Source organism: Haemaphysalis longicornis, unplaced genomic scaffold, assembly GCF_048455015.1.
Source record: "Haemaphysalis longicornis isolate Haplotype H1 unplaced genomic scaffold, Haemaphysalis longicornis Haplotype H1 scaffold_1, whole genome shotgun sequence".
Classification (NCBI taxonomy): domain Eukaryota; kingdom Metazoa; phylum Arthropoda; class Arachnida; order Ixodida; family Ixodidae; genus Haemaphysalis; species Haemaphysalis longicornis.
Window position 1 is genome coordinate 207398850 of NW_027526203.1, and position 19681 is coordinate 207418530.

At 45.2% G+C, this 19681-nt stretch overlaps 1 protein-coding gene across 1 annotated transcript in view; it reads right to left on the bottom strand.

The window, feature by feature from the left end:
• LOC144156877 (presequence protease, mitochondrial-like) overlaps positions 1–19681 on the bottom strand; it is a 229479-nt gene that overhangs the window by 52591 nt on the left and 157207 nt on the right. The window contains exons 21-22 of the mRNA XM_077688398.1: positions 17195–17306; positions 10732–10844 (exon numbers count right to left, since the gene is read on the bottom strand). Of these exons, the coding sequence (XP_077544524.1) occupies positions 10732–10844; positions 17195–17306 (225 nt within the window). The remainder of the gene's footprint in view (positions 1–10731; positions 10845–17194; positions 17307–19681) is intronic.

Here is a 19681-nt window from a genome sequence, read left to right on the forward strand (position 1 = left end):
GCAACACTCTTTGAGCAGTGCAAGTAAACCTGTGCGAAGCTTAGCTTACACTACCAGAAATACCTAAGCCAAATATTACACATGCACGTGAAGTGGTGAGCGCACAAATCGCTTTGAAACACGCAGAAAAACCAACCACGATCTCTTCAGTTCTTCTCATTATGCACCCCTGGCATGGCCTAAACCATGTCATTGAGGTCATGGCTGTCCAGTCGGCTGTCACTGTTCAACTTCGCGGCTAATTTCTCACATGTCCTGTGACAATCCGCCGTCGTCAGCGCTATGTAAGAACCTGTTCTATACCTGGACCTGTAGACACAGTGTTGCCATTTCTTTTGTGTTTTAGTGCACGGAGTTTGAGTGATGAGCTCAATACCACTCAACAAACGTTTATTGCTTCAAAAACGCCCTACCAGCCCGAGCGCGCACTTGCGAGCATGCCTGCTTTTTTGTGGCACCAGACTGGAAATAGACCCCTCCACGTTGCGGAGAAAACTCCCCGGCCTATGATATATAAAAGGCTGCAGAAGGTAATGCCGCGAGCCGCCCCCTTCTCCGGGTGAGAGCGCGCAGCTTTTGTCGTGTTGTCCACGGTTGAGTTGAGAGGGAACGATTATGCGCGATTTCTCGTCACGCGTAGTTTCAGTGATAGTGAACGGATTTTCATAATTCTTGCGGGAGGAGACTGCTGGGACAATAAACTTTACCCCAAAATACATTCCTAGCAGTCGATGGTAAGTGCTGCAGAGCTCCTTTAAGTGGAAGGTAGTCTTGGAGGCTGAGAAAACTTCAAACCCATCATGATAACTGGAAAGAGCGATTGTGGCCATTTTCATGGGCCAAAAGTACTGCTCAGGTGGCACCAGAGGGTCCGTAAACTTAAACTTTTGCTGAGGTCTCCCACTGCTCTGAACAGGGCTTTCTCCCAAGTAGGCCTTTTAATAAATGCCATACAAAAAAAAAAAAACCTGACAAAGGGCGTACATGTTAAAAAACCTAAATACAATAGAGTAAGCAGTTTTGTGAAATGAAGTAAGTCTTCAAAGTGCACTTTTCTGCCAGCACCAGTACTTCCACTACGCTTTTATCCCACCCCATCATTGATAACTGGAAAGAGTGTTTGTGGACATTTTCATGGGACAAAAGTACTTCTCAGGTGGCACTGGAGGGTCCGTAAACTGAAACTTTTGCTGAGGTCTCCCACTGCTCTGAACAGGGCCTTCTCCCAAGTAGGCCGTTTATTAAATGCCATACAAAAAAAAAAAAAAAAAAAAAACCTGACAAAGGGCGTACATGTTAAAAAACCTAAATACAATAGAGTAAGCAGTTTTGTGAAATGAAGTAAGTCTGCAAAGTCAACTTTTCTGCCAGCACCAGTACTTCCACTACGCTTTTATCCCACCCCATCATTGATAACTGGAAAGAGCGTTTGTGGCCATTTTCATGGGACAAAAGTACTGCTCAGGTGGCACCGGAGGGTCCGTAAACTGAAACTTTTGCTGAGGTCTCCCACTGCTCTGAACAGGGCCTTCTCCCAAGTAGGCCTTTTATTAAATGCCATACAAAAAAAAAAAAAAAAACCTGACAAAGGGCGTACATGTTAAAAAACCTAAATACAATAGAGTAAGCAGTTTTGTGAAATGAAGTAAGTCTTCAAAGTGCACTTTTCTGCCAGCACCAGTACTTCCACTACGCTTTTATCCCACCCCATCATTGATAACTGGAAAGAGCGTTTGTGGCCATTTTCATGGGACAAAAGTACTGCTCAGGTGGTACCAGAGGGTCCGTAAACTGAAACTTTTGCTGAGGTCTCCCACTGCTCTGAACAGGGCCTTCTCCCAAGTAGGCCGTTTATTAAATGCCATACAAACAAAAAAAAAACCTGACAAAGGGCGTACATGTTAAAAAACCTAAATACAATAGAGTAAGCAGTTTTGTGAAATGAAGTAAGTCTGCAAAGTCAACTTTTCTGCCAGCACCAGTACTTCCACTACGCTTTTATCCCACCCCATCATTGATAACTGGAAAGAGCGTTTGTGGCCATTTTCATGGGACAAAAGTACTGCTCAGGTGGCACCGGAGGGTCCGTAAACTGAAACTTTTGCTGAGGTCTCCCACTGCTCTGAACAGGGCCTTCTCCCAAGTAGGCCTTTTATTAAATGCCATACAAAAAAAAAAACCTGACAAAGGGCGTACATGTTAAAAAACCTAAATACAATAGAGTAAGCAGTTTTGTGAAATGAAGTCAGTCTGAAAGTGAACTTTTCTGCCAGCATTAGTACTTCCACTACGATTTTATCCCACCCCATCACTGATAACTGGAAAGAGCATTTGTGGCCATTTTCATGGGACAAAAGTACTGCTCAGGTGGCACCGGAGGGTCCGTAAACTGAAACTTTTGCTGAGGTCTCCCACTGCTCTGAACAGGGCTTTCTCCCAAGTAGGCCTTTTATTAAATGCCATACAAAAAAAAAAAACCTGACAAAGGGCGTACATGTTAAAAAACCTAAATACAATAGAGTAAGCAATTTTGTGAAATGAAGTCAGTCTGAAAGTGAACTTTTCTGCCAGCATTAGTACTTCCACTACGCTTTTATCCCACCCCATCATTGATAACTGGAAAGAGTGTTTGTGGCCATTTTCATGGGACAAAAGTACTGCTCAGGTGGCACCGGAGGGTCCGTAAACTGAAACTTTTGCTGAGGTCTCCCACTGCTCTGAACAGGGCTTTCTCCCAAGTAGGCCTTTTATTAAATGCCATACAAAAAAAAAAAAAACCTGACAAAGGGCGTACATGTTAAAAAACCTAAATACAATAGAGTAAGCAGTTTTGTGAAATGAAGTCAGTCTGAAAGTGAACTTTTCTGCCAGCATTAGTACTTCCACTACGCTTTTATCCCACCCCATCATAGGTAACTGGAAAGAGCATTTGTGGCCATTTTCATGGGACAAAAGTACTGCTCAGGTGGCACCGGAGGGTCCGTAAACTGAAACTTTTGCTGAGGTCTCCCACTGCTCTGAACAGGGCTTTCTCCCAAGTAGGCATTTTATTAAATGCCATACAAAAAAAAAAAAAAAACCTGACAAAGGGCGTACATGTTAAAAAACCTAAATACAATAGAGTAAGCAGTTTTGTGAAATGAAGTCAGTCTGAAAGTGAACTTTTCTGCCAGCACCAGTACTTCCACTACGCTTTTATCCCACTCAATCATTGATAACTGGAAAGAGTGTTTGTGGCCATTTTCATGGGACAAAAGTACTGCTCAGGTGGCACCGGAGGGTCCGTAAACTGAAACTTTTGCTGAGGTCTCCCACTGCTCTGAACAGGGCCTTCTCCCAAGTAGGCCTTTTATTAAATGCCATACAAAAAAAAAAAAACCTGACAAAGGGCGTACATGATAAAAAACCTAAATACAATAGAGTAAGCAGTTTTGTGAAATGAAGTCAGTCTGCAAAGTGAACTTTTCTGCCAGCACCAGTACTTCCACTATGCTTTTATCCCACCCCATCATTGATAACTGGAAAGAGCGTTTGTGGACATTTTCATGGGACAAAAGTACTTCTCAGGTGGCACTGGAGGGTCCGTAAACTGAAACTTTTGCTGAGGTCTCCCACTGCTCTGAACAGGGCCTTCTCCCAAGTAGGCCGTTTATTAAATGCCATACAAACAAAAAAAAAAAAAAAAAACCTGACAAAGGGCGTACATGTTAAAAAACCTAAATACAATAGAGTAAGCAGTTTTGTGAAATGAAGTAAGTCTGCAAAGTCAACTTTTCTGCCAGCACCAGTACTTCCACTACGCTTTTATCCCACCCCATCATTGATAACTGGAAAGAGCGTTTGTGGCCATTTTCATGGGACAAAAGTACTGCTCAGGTGGCACCGGAGGGTCCGTAAACTGAAACTTTTGCTGAGGTCTCCCACTGCTCTGAACAGGGCCTTCTCCCAAGTAGGCCTGTTATTAAATGCCATACAAAAAAAAAAAAAAAAAAAAAAAAAACCTGACAAAGGGCGTACATGTTAAAAAACCTAAATACAATAGAGTAAGCAGTTTTGTGAAATGAAGTAAGTCTTCAAAGTGCACTTTTCTGCCAGCACCAGTACTTCCACTACGCTTTTATCCCACCCCATCATTGATAACTGGAAAGAGCGTTTGTGGCCATTTTCATGGGACAAAAGTACTGCTCAGGTGGTACCAGAGGGTCCGTAAACTGAAACTTTTGCTGAGGTCTCCCACTGCTCTGAACAGGGCCTTCTCCCAAGTAGGCCGTTTATTAAATGCCATACAAACAAAAAAAAAACCTGACAAAGGGCGTACATGTTAAAAAACCTAAATACAATAGAGTAAGCAGTTTTGTGAAATGAAGTAAGTCTGCAAAGTCAACTTTTCTGCCAGCACCAGTACTTCCACTACGCTTTTATCCCACCCCATCATTGATAACTGGAAAGAGCGTTTGTGGCCATTTTCATGGGACAAAAGTACTGCTCAGGTGGCACCGGAGGGTCCGTAAACTGAAACTTTTGCTGAGGTCTCCCACTGCTCTGAACAGGGCCTTCTCCCAAGTAGGCCTTTTATTAAATGCCATACAAAAAAAAAAAAAAAACCTGACAAAGGGCGTACATGTTAAAAAACCTAAATACAATAGAGTAAGCAGTTTTGTGAAATGAAGTCAGTCTGAAAGTGAACTTTTCTGCCAGCATTAGTACTTCCACTACGATTTTATCCCACCCCATCACTGATAACTGGAAAGAGCATTTGTGGCCATTTTCATGGGACAAAAGTACTGCTCAGGTGGCACCGGAGGGTCCGTAAACTGAAACTTTTGCTGAGGTCTCCCACTGCTCTGAACAGGGCTTTCTCCCAAGTAGGCCTTTTATTAAATGCCATACAAAAAAAAAAAAACCTGACAAAGGGCGTACATGTTAAAAAACCTAAATACAATAGAGTAAGCAGTTTTGTGAAATGAAGTCAGTCTGAAAGTGAACTTTTCTGCCAGCATTAGTACTTCCACTACGCTTTTATCCCACCCCATCATAGATAACTGGAAAGAGCATTTGTGGCCATTTTCATGGGACAAAAGTACTGCTCAGGTGGCACCGGAGGGTCCGTAAACTGAAACTTTTGCTGAGGTCTCCCACTGCTCTGAACAGGGCTTTCTCCCAAGTAGGCATTTTATTAAATGCCATACAAAAAAAAAAAAAAAACCTGACAAAGGGCGTACATGTTAAAAAACCTAAATACAATAGAGTAAGCAGTTTTGTGAAATGAAGTCAGTCTGAAAGTGAACTTTTCTGCCAGCACCAATACTTCCACTACGCTTTTATCCCACCCCATCATTGATAACTGGAAAGAGTGTTTGTGGCCATTTTCATGGGACAAAAGTACTGCTCAGGTGGCACCAGAGGGTCCGTAAACTGAAACTTTGGCTGAGGTCTCCCACTGCTCTGAACAGGGCTTTCTCCCAAGTAGACCTTTTATTAAATGCCATACAAAAAAAAAAAAACCTGACAAAGGGCGTACATGTTAAAAAACCTAAATACAATAGAGTAAGCAGTTTTGTGAAATGAAGTCAGTCTGAAAGTGAACTTTTCTGCCAGCACCAGTACTTCCACTACGCTTTTATCCCACCCCATCATTGATAACTGGAAAGAGTGTTTGTGGCCATTTTCATGGGACAAAAGTACTGCTCAGGTGGCACCGGAGGGTCCGTAAACTGAAACTTTTGCTGAGGTCTCCCACTGCTCTGAACAGGGCCTTCTCCCAAGTAGGCCTTTTATTAAATGCCATACAAAAAAAAAAAAAACCTGACAAAGGGCGTACATGATAAAAAACCTAAATACAATAGAGTAAGCAGTTTTGTGAAATGAAGTCAGTCTGCAAAGTGAACTTTTCTGCCAGCACCAGTACTTCCACTATGCTTTTATCCCACCCCATCATTGATAACTGGAAAGAGCGTTTGTGGACATTTTCATGGGACAAAAGTACTTCTCAGGTGGCACTGGAGGGTCCGTAAACTGAAACTTTTGCTGAGGTCTCCCACTGCTCTGAACAGGGCTTTCTCCCAAGTAGGCCTTTTATTAAATGCCATACAAAAAAAAAAACCTAAGGGCGTACATGTTAAAAAACCTAAATACAATAGAGTAAGCAGTTTTGTGAAATGAAGTCAGTCTGAAAGTGAACTTTTCTGCCAGCATTAGTACTTCCACTACGCTTTTATCCCACCCAATCATTGATAACTGGAAAGAGTGTTTGTGGCCATTTTCATGGGACAAAAGTACTGCTCAGGTGGCACCAGAGGGTCCGTAAACTGAAACTTTTGCTGAGGTCTCCCACTGCTCTGAACAGGGCTTTCTCCCAAGTAGACCTTTTATTAAATGCCATACAAAAAAAAAACCTGACAAAGTGCGTACATGTTAAAAAACCTAAATACAATAGAGTAAGCAGTTTTGTGAAATGAAGTCAGTCTGAAAGTGAACTTTTCTGCCAGCACCAGTACTTCCACTACGCTTTTATCCCACCCCATCATTGATAACTGGAAAGAGTGTTTGTGGCCATTTTCATGGGACAAAAGTACTGCTCAGGTGGCACTGGAGGGTCCGTAAACTGAAACTTTTGCTGAGGTCTCCCACTGCTCTGAACAGGGCTTTCTCCCAAGTAGGCCTTTTATTAAATGCCATACAAAAAAAAAAAACATGACAAAGGGCGTACATGTTAAAAAACCTAAATACAATAGAGTAAGCAGTTTTGTGAAATGAAGTAAGTCTGCAAAGTGAACTTTTCTGCCAGCACCAGTACTTCCACTACGCTTTTATCCCACCCCATCATTGATAACTGGAAAGAGCGTTTGTGGCCATTTTCATGGGACAAAAGTACTGCTCAGGTGGCACCAGAGGGTCCGTAAACTGAAACTTTTGCTGAGGTCTCCCACTGCTCTGAACAGGGCTTTCTCCCAAGTAGGCATTTTATTAAATGCCATACAAAAAAAAAACCTGACAAAGGGCGTACATGTTAAAAAACCTAAATACAATAGAGTAAGTAGTTTTGTGAAATGAAGTCAGTCTGAAAGTGAACTTTTCTGCCAGCACCAGTACTTCCACTACGCTTTTATCCCACCCCATCATTGATAACTGGAAAGAGTGTTTGTGGCCATTTTCATGGGACAAAAGTACTGCTCAGGTGGCACCGGAGGGTCCGTAAACTGAAACTTTTGCTGAGGTCTCCCACTGCTCTGAACTGGGCTTTCTCCCAAGTAGGCCTTTTATTAAATGCCATACAAAAAAAAACCTGACAAAGGGCGTACATGTTAAAAAACCTAAATACAATAGAGTAAGCAGTTTTGTGAAATGAAGTAAGTCTGCAAAGCGAACTTTTCTGCCAGCACCAGTACTTCCACTACGCTTTTATCCCACGCCATCATTGATAACTGGAAAGAGCGTTTGTGGCCATTTTCATGGGACAAAAGTACTGCTCAGGTGGCACCGGAGGGTCCGTAAACTGAAACTTTTGCTGAGGTCTCCCACTGCTCTGAACTGGGCTTTCTCCCAAGTAGGCCTTTTATTAAATGCCATACAAAAAAAAAAACCTGACAAAGGGCGTACATGTTAAAAAACCTAAATACAATAGAGTAAGCAGTTTTGTGAAATGAAGTAAGTCTGCAAAGCGAACTTTTCTGCCAGCACCAGTACTTCCACTACGCTTTTATCCCACGCCATCATTGATAACTGGAAAGAGCGTTTGTGGCCATTTTCATGGGACAAAAGTACTGCTCAGGTGGCACCGGAGGGTCCGTAAACTGAAACTTTTGCTGAGGTCTCCCACTGCTCTGAACTGGGCTTTCTCCCAAGTAGGCCTTTTATTAAATGCCATACAAAAAAAAAACCTGACAAAGGGCGTACATGTTAAAAAACCTAAATACAATAGAGTAAGCAGTTTTGTGAAATGAAGTAAGTCTGCAAAGCGAACTTTTCTGCCAGCACCAGTACTTCCACTACGCTTTTATCCCACGCCATCATTGATAACTGGAAAGAGCGTTTGTGGCCATTTTCATGGGACAAAAGTACTGCTCAGGTGGCACCGGAGGGTCCGTAAACTGAAACTTTTGCTGAGGTCTCCCACTGCTCTGAACTGGGCTTTCTCCCAAGTAGGCCTTTTATTAAATGCCATACAAAAAAAAACCTGACAAAGGGCGTACATGTTAAAAACCTAAATACAATAGAGTCAGCAGTTTTGTGAAATGAAGTAAGTCTGCAAAGTGAACTTTTCTGCCAGCACCAGTACTTCCACTACGCTTTTATCCCACGCCATCATTGATAACTTGAAAGAGCGTTTGTGGCCATTTTCATGGGACAAAAGTACTGCTCAGGTGGCACCGGAGGGTCCGTAAACTGAAACTTTTGCTGAGGTCTCCCACTGCTCTGAACAGGGCTTTCTCCCAAGAAGGCCGTTTATTAAAGGGACACTGAAGTCATATGCAAACATTGTGGGATTACTAGCGCAAATTGTAGTCCGGAGTCCCCAGGCCATGTTTCGACCCCTCTGGGCGCGTTTACGCGATTTTATTTAGTAGAAAAAGTAAATTCGAAAATGCTGTCCTCCTCTCTTTACGCTCGCCCATTTTCTGTGGCGTTTTCGTGTGACGTCGGGAGGAGCCGAGGTTGCAATTGGCTGCACTACTGCACGGCTCCCCGGCCTTCAGACAGAGTCAGTCGGCCCAGCGCTTCGTCCGCCGGCCGCCGCCGGGTTGTCGCAATTCGTTCGGTCAGTTGAAACGAAGCCAGGACACGTTTGTGAATGGAAGAATGTGCCTTTCTTTACTTGGTTAGTTTGTACACTGTATCTAGCTCCAAGTCAAGGTCGCTTCACACAAGCGCCGCACAAGCGCACATGCGACGCTTCGCTGAGTGGTACGCCAGTAGGAAAATATAAGGCTTCTTGAAGGCGGGAGAAGAGTCAGCGAAGTCAATATAGGTACGAAGGAAATAAAATAAAATGATATTTTTACTGCACAGCATAAAACTAGCGTGCGGGAAGCACTTTTTTGCGCTGGGCGAACAGCACAGCGGCCAGCAGCATGACTACGCATCGACGAACGCTTTTCCGTCTAAGAAATGCAATTGCTAGACGTGAGATATTGTGGACACTTGGGGGATGCTTACTGCACGAGCGCAAAACAACAAATAGTCACCTAAGCTGCTTGGAATGCTAAAACTAAATAAAAGTGTAAACTGGTTATACATTATATACCTTATATTTCCAAAGTCGGCCGTGCTCGTCCGTGGCCGAGTGGTTTGGAGCGCTAGGTATGACAGAGCCAGTGTTTTGCAAGTCACAAGTTCGAATCCCCATGGGTACATGCTTTTTTTTTTTTTATAAGTTAACTTTTTCGTTTTCCGCCGATGCTTTCTATACTGAGTTCACCTTTTTTTTGGGCCACAACGTTCATTGCTCCACGAACTAGTTCACAGAACGCGCGCAGGCTGGCACTGGCGCGCTAGCGAGTTCTCGTTGGCGTGCTGTTGCCATAAGCACCGACTGCTTGCGAACAGTGGGCACAGGCCAGAATCAACAGACCCTTGGCCTGGTGCGAACACGCTTTTTACGATACAGGCATGAGGGAGGAAAGCTCCAAATATAGGGGAAAAACGCATGGCATTTGAGCGTCTGCGGGGACGCGGAGGGCGTTCATGCACTGCGTAGGCCTCGGCTAGTGAACGCTACGATTCCAAGCCGTCCTGGGAGGCTTATCTTATGCATTTTACAGCCGACAACATGGCATTAGCGCGGTACGATGATTACTGAGATATTGAGAATGCCCATCCAACAACGCCATTGGTTGTGTTTTACAGAACCGAAACCGAAACTTGTTTGATTGCTAACCTTGGGCATCGTCCAATCTCAGTGACCCCTCCTCCCAACGTCACAGCCTTAGTTGGTGCGGCCGCCGCAAACCGCGCATGGCAGTTTTTTTCATTTCGCGCTTTGTAAAATAATTACCGATTTGTCAACCGGATAAACGATGAAAAGTGTGCTAATTTGAGCCAGTCTACGCAGTGCAAGCAAAGACGGGAGCTTGACAAATTCACTTCAGTGTCCCTTTAAATGCCATACAAAAAAAAAAAAAAAAAAACCTGACAAAGGGCGTACATGTTAAAAAACCTAAATACAATAGAGTAAGCAGTTTTGTGAAATGAAGTAAGTCTGCAAAGCGAACTTTTCTACCAGCACCAGTACTTCCACTACGCTTTTATTCCACCCCATCATTGATAACTGGAAAGAGCATTTGTGGCCATTTTCATGGGACAAAAGTACTGCTCAGGTGGCACCGGAGGGTCCGTAAACTGAAACTTTTGCCGAGGTCTCCCACTGCTCTGAACAGGGCTTTCTCCCAAGTAGGCCTTTTATTAAGTGCCATAGAAAAAAAAAAGTGACAAGTTCAAGTTTATATGCATAGCAGGAATAGACAGAAAAGGTACAGAAAGCAAGGCAAGGCTATTTTTGTTAGCACAGTCAGCATAGGAAAGCAAAAAAAGTTCTAAGTAAGGGCATAACTGATCCTGATCCTCTGGCTATCAAGGGGAGGATGCAAGCATGCTGACACTTGCGTGCACAACCATGCAAAGCCTGTTAGAATGCAAAATTGAGAAGTGATGTCTGGTGCCCAGGGTGCTTGCTTTCATTCACTGCAGCCGCCACATCGCTATCTGGCCAGCCATTTGGCTAGGCGCTCTTACCTCGAGTAATCAGGGTGCACATAAGGCACTGCGTTGAAGCTCTTGGCACAGTAGTTGACGGCAAATGGAAACACCATGTGGATCTTGCGCTCCTTGGCATAGAAGTCAGAATCCTGTAAAGTGAAGGGGGAGCAAACCGTAAGGCATTGTCCGGCTACTGCCCTGCTCTTCGTTAACCATAAAGTTACAACGGTAACCATGCTAGATGGTAACCACGTAGCATGGTTACCATGTTTGGTAGCATGGTAACCATGCTACCAAAGCTAGCAACTGGCTAAAAAAAGCGCTGGCTGGCATTGGCATTTCTCCCAGCAACAGGACCGTGATTGTACTTCTTATGAAGGGCCTAAGCCTGGCCCCCACCAGCACAATGGGTTGTATGAGGGGCGAGACCGTGACCTTCACAAGGGACTTGCCCCGTAAGGCGATAAATGACACACACCACACCTTAAAAGGGTGCACCATCTCACACTAGAGCTGATGTGAAACAAGAAGAGCGGTATTAATGCCCACAAGGAGTGTTCCATCGAGTGGCACAAGGAGCTTAACCATAATTCTGCTCCTCTTGAGGGGTAGCCATTTTAACATGAGAAAAGGTATGACGATGAGGATGATCGATGGTTCGTACAGGATTCACGCACAGAAATTGAAGGATTCAAGGCCCTATCAAGGCATTTTCAAGGGTGCGGAGCCGCACGAGTAGCAACGTTTTACAACTGTTCTGTGAACATACTAAGCTTGAATAACTTATGTTAAAAAAAAAGACCTCAAGCACGAATCTCTGTAATACAACTCCACCTTTTGGCAATGGACAAGTTTAGCCCCTTTCTGAAGGAGCCTTATGCTAGTGATGCCGTAACGAACATTTTTGAGCCGTGCAAATACTCCTAATACAACCTCACATAGTGAGAAACATTCGAATTATTACCTCCCCCCACCCGCCCAATTTCCAGGTTGATTGAGGGAGAGGAGGGGGGGGTATACTGACTACCCAGCATCACTCCCACCCTTAAAAATGAAATCCTCCAATAAAGTCATGTAGGAGCTAAATGCACTGTGTGCTCACATTTAGTCTTGCTTACCTAGCGCTCGTATGCATTTCATCCTCAAGCGCAAGCACCATTCGTATTCCAGATACAGTGCAGCATACTGAAGGCGGAGCGCAGCTACGGTGGACATAGCAAAGGCGAGACAAGCAAATTAAACGATAGGAAAAGGCAATGATGAAGCAGTGACAAATGCAGAAAAGGGGCGAGTGCTAGTTTCTTTGTTTCCTGATGGGGGGTACCCAGCTCCATCCTAGCTGTCATATAAAGACCAGAGCACATGGAGCAAACTTTCACAACAATGTTCACGCAGTGGAAACCCTTTTGCAGCAGGATGCCTGCCACTGCATCACTTCTGGGTTGTTCTCAGTGTGGCTAACTGAATCTCCATGCTCAGAACCAACGGTGGCGTTCAGTAAACAGGCCCCATAAAGGAGCTTCCCGCTTGTGTACAGTAATCCCTCGTTATAAGGAAATCGCTTTACTCGAAATGTCGCTTTATTTGCAATTTCTTCTCGTCCCAACCGAAACGCATGAATTTTAGGCCACATTACTCGAAGTGCGCGAAGAGCTTGACCCGCTTAGAGCGAAGTGGCGTGTGGAGGCGTGGCCGAGCGGCGGCGACTCAGCAGCGAGTCATGCTGTCAGCATGGCGGGTCAACACAAGCTGGTGTTTCCCCGGCGATTTTCTCGAGCTGGTTACCTATGCTCCCTTAGCGCCATCCAACTTCAGACAAACGGTCCGAATGCGCGGTAGGGTCATTGAGTTTTGTTCCTAGGCATTGGTCGCGAACACCGACACTCGAACCGTGGAATTAGCAGTGTAGTCGAGAATTGGGTGCCGAAAAACTCATGTTTTGCTTGTAGGCTAAGCGCGAGGCAGACACAGGACGAGAAAAGAGATGGGACGATTACGAGCGCTCGTTATCACTCGTTAGCGCTCGTCCTCGTCCCCTATCTTGTGTCGTCCTGTGTCTGCCTCGTGCTTAGCCTACAAGAATGCATCACCAACAAGCCCAACTTCTCACTCTCGTCATGTTTTGCAAATGCTACGGCTGCACGCCTCGGGAAAAAATTGCCCAGTGATCATAGAAAGCCCCTAGTGCATTACAGGTCAGTTTTCGTGATTGCACTGTGTAACCACAATGCGTGGTTAATTGTTTCGTGAGCTCAGCAAACGCAACCTCAGACTCGAGCCACGCCATTTGCTCCGCTTTCCAGCGCAAAACTCTCGCAACCTTCCGTGACACCCACACGCCCCCTTATAAAAACGGCCACTGCCTTCCCCGCCTCATTCGCTCTCCAGTCTGCGAGGTGTTCGCATGCCAGTCACTACTCTTGCTCGCCTTCTTGTCAACTTCTCGCCGCCTTGCTGCCAGTTTCGACGTCCCTGCTCCTCCAAAGCTACGCCTGCATCGCACGCTGCGTTCAGTCAGGCGGACGTTCAGGCGGACGAAGAGCCATGTGATGTGCCAACTATGGTGCAAATGCGGGAGTACCTACACCTGCTGTGAAATAAAGTTGAATGCATGGGCGACGACCACAGGCTCATGTAATGCTTGTCAAATGGGAGCAGGGGTTGCTCGCACCCGGCAAGAACTTGAAACAGCCAAAACTCATGCCTTTTTTTGCCCCAGAATAAAGTTTCGCTTCACTGAATACATTGTGTTTTGATTCCTCGCAGTTGTGGCGCAATTAAAGCTCAACCTCTTCAGCTTTTCTCGAGGGGTCACTTACATCGAAATACCGGTTATAGTGAAATTTTTCTCCGTCCCGTTGACTTCGTTATAATGAGGGATTACTGTACGTCGTTCGACAATTCTGCGCGAGTAAGGGGCTTTTCTTTTGCTGAAATATTTGTTTTCAATTTCCGACAATACCCGCCCCCCTTCCATTTTACCTATCGTCCACTTCAAATAATGACCTTTTGCTGCAAAATACAGCATGTGGAACCAGGCCTTCAATACATACGTCTTGATGCTTCTAGTTTTCGTCATATTAGAGAGGTCCTCACACTGATACCGCTTGTTCCCCACACGCCAATCTTGCGGATGGGAATTTCAATTAACTTGATTGGAATTTTTGGTTAATTAGAAGTAATGTGCTGGTCCCAGCAATTTACACGCAATTCAATGAACGATATTGCTCGATAATTTGAAGCTAAAACCTATTTGTGAGTAGGCGCTCTTTGGGGTGCAGAATAAGTGAAAAAGAAAACGTGCGCGTGCTGGAGGGAGCCGGACAAGAACACGTCGAAACAGTGCGTGGGAGGAGGAAGAGGAAGGAGAGGTGGGGAGCGCTGGAGGCAGGAAGTAGATGGCAGTTCCAGAAGCTCTCGGCCGGGCGAGAATGCCTAGAAGATCTTTGGTACGGAGCCGCCCATTCCTCCTGGGAGCTCTCGGCTGGCGAGGACTTGCCAGGACCTTCGATCCTGGCAAGTCCTCGCGACGTCCGCAACGCAACCCTCTCCGTGGAACGGCTAGCACACGGGAAACAGCGCTGAGACTTCGCAATGGCGAGCACCAACGGCTAGGTGAAACAGCCCCAGTGGCCAGCACACTGAACAAGCGCAATACTCCGCGGCTCAACAACGCCAACGACCATCGCACCGAACCCTGTGCACAGAGCCAGCTCATCGACAGGACCCACATGTGAGCGAGAACTATTGGGAGTGGGACTTTTCTCATGGGACTTATTGTTCTGTTAGACGGTTCTTATTATATTAGCCTAACTTTCATGTGTGCAGATTATCTTTAATTGTCCCGTTAATATACTGTGTGTTTAGTCCGTTGCTAAACCTGCCTCACTTCCCTTCTGCCTGGTAAACTTTATCCTCCTCATCCAGAAAAACAATCTACATCACACCATTATACTGGTTAAATGGAAGTTATTTCGAACAAAAAGCACCAAAGTGACCGTCATTTCTTGATAAAATTCAAAATTTTCAAAAGCCAAAACAACGCCCTGCTATGTCAGCGCCACCGCAACTGAGGTGGTGCACAATTGATAAAGCAGCAGGCTAGTTGAGACCTGCGCCATCGTACGCATCTCTCTGTTTTGAAGTCCTCAACCTTCTTTGTTGCACAAAGTGCTATGTGAGCAGTTTGCGTGGTGGGAGCTTCAGGCTTTGATTTTAGCAAGAAGTCTTGTCTCAACTATCACAGAATTCCGTGTCGTACGCCGGACTAGACGACAAAAGTCAGATTCTGTAAGAAATCAAGAAGGGAGACGTGGTATAAACTAATGACAACGCTGTTCTTAAGCTTTTTGCTTAATTGGAAGTTCTGTTTTTTTGCGGTCCCCATGGACTTCGTATTAATGGGAGTCGACTGTACAAATAATGTAACCGGATCTCCTTTATTTAACCTAACAAAAGCTATCGTGCATGCCTATCTCGGCGACAGAAGCCACGGCAGTTGGGTCAGGACCGTGCTCGCTTGAGTTATTGGAATCTCGCGGACTTCACTCATTGCAACGTCATTTTCCTCAAACAGTCTCTCATTTACAATCCGTTCAGTTAACTTGAGTAGGCGCGAGCCAAACATACGCCTATCAAGCTCTCTTGCTTTCAAAGGCTTCCAAAGCAGCCGTTCACCAGCCTATCTGTACATGCCATGGAGGAGAAATTGGAGGATCTGATTGGCTTCTTTGGTTTGCCCCTTCGCTGCTGGGTGAACTTTACTGGCCTAGTCAGATTGGCAGCAGATAACGTTTTTTCCGCCACCACCAGTCGGGCGAATGTCGCAGGGCACTGTTTGTGGACTTTTTGCCGCATATTCGCTCCATGTATTCTGGCCTTAAAGCAGCACACATGTACTCCCGAGCTGGCTTTAAATTGCAAAAGCACTTCTTTGATGGTAAAAGCGCAGGACCACTCTGATAAGCCGTGAAAAGCAGGTAGCAAAATTGGGCCTTCTTTTTATCGCCCAAAGATTCAAGGGTCTTCAAGGAGAAGAAAAAATTCCAGGATTTCCAAGGCCCTTGAAAATTGTACTTTCAATTTCAAGGACCTGTTTGCACCCTGACAATGCTGATCCAGAAACTCATTAGGGATTAATTTATTTATGTGTTCTTTTATCCACATTGCCACTACTGGCATTACAGTGGAGGGGTACATACATGAAAATTACAATGCAAGCAAAAAAACAGGGATGGAGGTGCAGGCAAACTCAGACACATGGACGCTCAAATTTTTTAATAAGTATACCAGTAATGCCTCCACCATTAAAAGGTGTACTTGCACAAAAAATAGCAAGAACAGTGGAGCCCCAGTGACAGAATCAGCGTTCAAGCATTTTCCCAGCAGTTAGGTATGTAGTGAAGACCCTGTCCCGATGCAAGTTCTGTAGTGCACTATATGTTTGGAGACCTGTTTTTTCCTACACCATCAGTATTTTGTGTTCTGAGAAACGTATTCATGTGGTCGTGTTGTACTAGGTATTATCAACCAAGGCAAAAGGTTTCAAGCTCACTGGTATACAATGTGCTCTGGCCAAACAGGTCCGATAAAATGTGAATGAACAAACCAGGCTAGAAAGACAAACCCATGCATTTGAGACGTGCCTGCCAGGCGCATGTGCACCCACGATCTACGTAATACAAAGTGGGCAGGACTAAGAAAGGAACAAGGCAATCACTACGCCAGTGCCGGCAAGTGTTTCCCTTAAAAGCGCATTACACCAATGATTTCAGCCTATTGAAAATGCTATTTTAATAGTGTGGCTTAAGCCACTGGAGGTTACATATTTCTACGCCTGAAATATGCGCTAGCATGCTGCGAGCAATCAGTAAAAATCAGCAGTGTTGAAGCCGCGACTGATATTAAAGGGCGACCACTACGACCAGGCGGAAGCGACGTCATAGCTGGCTGGGCAAACGGCACTACCAAGCCAGGTCAGCGTTGGACGGCTGGTCGTGTGGATAAAGCGTGCACAAGTGCGTAGCTGCACTGGGAAAAGCCATACTCCCTAGAGGGTGTTAGGAAAAAAAAGAAGCTCAGCTGGTTTTCTGGTCACCTAGCTGGCTAGTGGACGGGACCAGCTGCGGTCTCACTTGCACTTGTATGCTATGTTGGCAAGTGCATTATCGTTATTTCCAATGCTTAAAATTGATTTCACGGTGCTACTAATCGTTTCCCTGCTGCCGTAGTGATACCTACAACACATTCAGAATACGCTTGGCCAAGGTGAAAGTTTCCCGCAGCTTCAAACCTTCAGATCTCCAAATCACCAATTGTCAAATGATTTTACTGGCCACAATCCTAGGCACTTTCTTCGCTACTGTGGGTCATCATGAATTTAGCAAAGTCCATGATGATGCATTGGCTGACAGTAAGCAACGAGTCCTTGCAAGGCTGGAGACCGATATCAGACTCCCCTTTGCTGCAACAGGTGAACAAAGCTGCAAACAGCACTCACAGCAACGTATTCGGGGCACTGCACTGAACACGCGCCTGGAATAGCAGAGAGAAGGCCATCCAGCGAGCTCTCGGCAGCGGACAGTCCAGTTGGGCTGGCATTCAGGGAACACCTGGAACCACAGAGACAGGCGAAAAGTGTGGTGTGCGCTGCATGCAAGCAGATAAAATCTGCAAACTACCATTCCAGAAAACACACACTTATCCTGTATTAAATACTGCCTTATTTACAGATCAAGCCAGTAGGTCAACAAATGAAGGCCGAGATTATCGGCACCTACTATGAAACCAGAGCTCTCAAGTCTGCAGGTGTGACAAAAATAATTCACCAGTGCACCCTTAGTTTGACCCCTCACCCACTTCGCCTTCAAAGCGTAAGAAGGTTCTATGATGGCTGCTGTTCTTTTCCCTCCCATCTGAACAGTTTCCACAACATCAAGCAACAAGAAATACAAACAGAATCAATTTACTGTGCGACTGGTTTTACACAACGATGATGTGCGGCCCTTTTTTTTTTTTTCAACAACTTGAGAAGCAGGTGTTCTTGTATAACAGGGATTTGGGCAGCATTTCTCTGATTACAAGGAATGGGGGGAGGAATCACATTAGCAGGGGTGAGACAGCTGAATCAGATTTGGGAGCAGTTTTTGGAGCAGCGAAATCTCGATTTCGGAGCAGAAGAACCTTGATTTGGAGCAGAAGGACATTTATTATGTCACCTTAGGAGCCTAAAAAGCCAAATTTTTGCAAACTCTGTGCACTTTTTAATCGGTTTTGAACGTACACTGAAACAGCCTTTCAATAAAGTTTTTTCTACCAGAGTATCCCAAGGTACGAACTGCACTACATTTTTACAAAGCATTTTTAAATTCTCGGACTCTATGCATGATAGTGTGGAGCGCCGTTAGTATATCGAATTGAAACACTAAGCAATTGTACGGCATTTTTTTTAAAATCCCAGACTGGGCTTTATGCAAAAATGTAGAGCCAAGGCAAAAGTAGTGCAAAGCGAGGTGACAGTCGGCGCAAGGTCGGTATGTTTAGCAACCTCCCTCTTGTAACAAAGTTTTCTACTACTACTACTACTACTCCCTCTTGTCATTAAATTTCACGTCAGATAGATGAACCATTATTACTAGCATGCAATTATAGCCTGTCCCGCTATCGGACACTGCTTGAACATTTTGCGGCGATGAAGCCTGTGCTGCCCCTTCTGCAGTGTCGATCGTCCTATTCCCACCGATCACAAGCTCGCTGTCAAAGGCAGCAATAACCCAGCGTTTTATAACACCGCAATGAGTCCGAAATTTCCCTTCAAGCGCGCACCGTGCCTTGCACTCAAGGCCGAAACACGGGGAATTCGCCGGCACCAGGTAGTTTTTGATGAACTCCCGTCTTTCGAGTCGCACAGCTTTCCACAACAGATCAAACGACTAAATGTGAACCCAGCCACTCCCATCACCAAAACCACGGTAGAAATAGGCGAAGAGCACTCTGCCTGAACCCCGAGCGACTGCTTCACCCGCCAGCCATATGTTTTCCAATCTTCAACACATCAAGATGGCGGCGCCCAGTGATGTCGTTCCGGAGATATGGCGCTCCGAAAATTGCCGTTTTTTCATCAATTTGCACAATTAGTTGGTCGCCTCAGTACACAAGTGTTTTTTCTACAGGACTTTGCATTAATTTTTGCTGGGAAAACATTAAAAACTCACAGAATATAACATGTGCAACCCGACATTATGACGTTTTTATTGAATGATCAATCAATTAAACCTTTAAAAACAGCATCACCTGGGGGGTGCTGGAAAAGTATGCTGTCAGTAAGCATTTTTCCCCACTGAAACTGACAAGAGTGTTAAAATCCTTGGCTGTCAGACTGTTTTGGAGCAGTTTGGCGCAATTTTTGCAATTTTCAAGCTTTTGGAGCAGCCCGGCGCAGGAAAGCAAATTTGTATCAAATCTGCGCAATATGCGCAGCTGTCTCACCCCTGCATTAGTCATACAGACGAGAGGAGGCTGGCAGGGGGTAAGAAAATTGCAAAATTATTTCTAGGTCTGTGCGCTTGCTTTTTGGAATTTTGTCAGCTTTCCCCATGACTTTTGGCTCCTCCCTCAGTGACAAACCTTTCTGCTTGCAGGATATCACTGGCATAAAACTTGCACACAATTTTACTTGTACTGAATACAATGCTACAATTATGAAACACATTGCAACCAAACTGTCTTCACGCCACTTCTGCCCAATGCTGGGCAGTCTTCCCAAAACTCAATGGTAGGGGCACAAGTTGAGTGGCAAGAAGTTCTCAGGGGTGTCAACTGGAATCCCTGCCCTTGGCTGTTGCCAGTATGTCACGATTTTCCCCGCATTCGTGAACGTAGGAAGGTCGCAGTACCCTCCAGCTGAGTGACGACCCGCAGCCTGTTGGTGGTGACAGTGAGTGAGCGCGAGCTGTTGTGCTCGTTGGTGTTTATCGGCCAGCGTAGC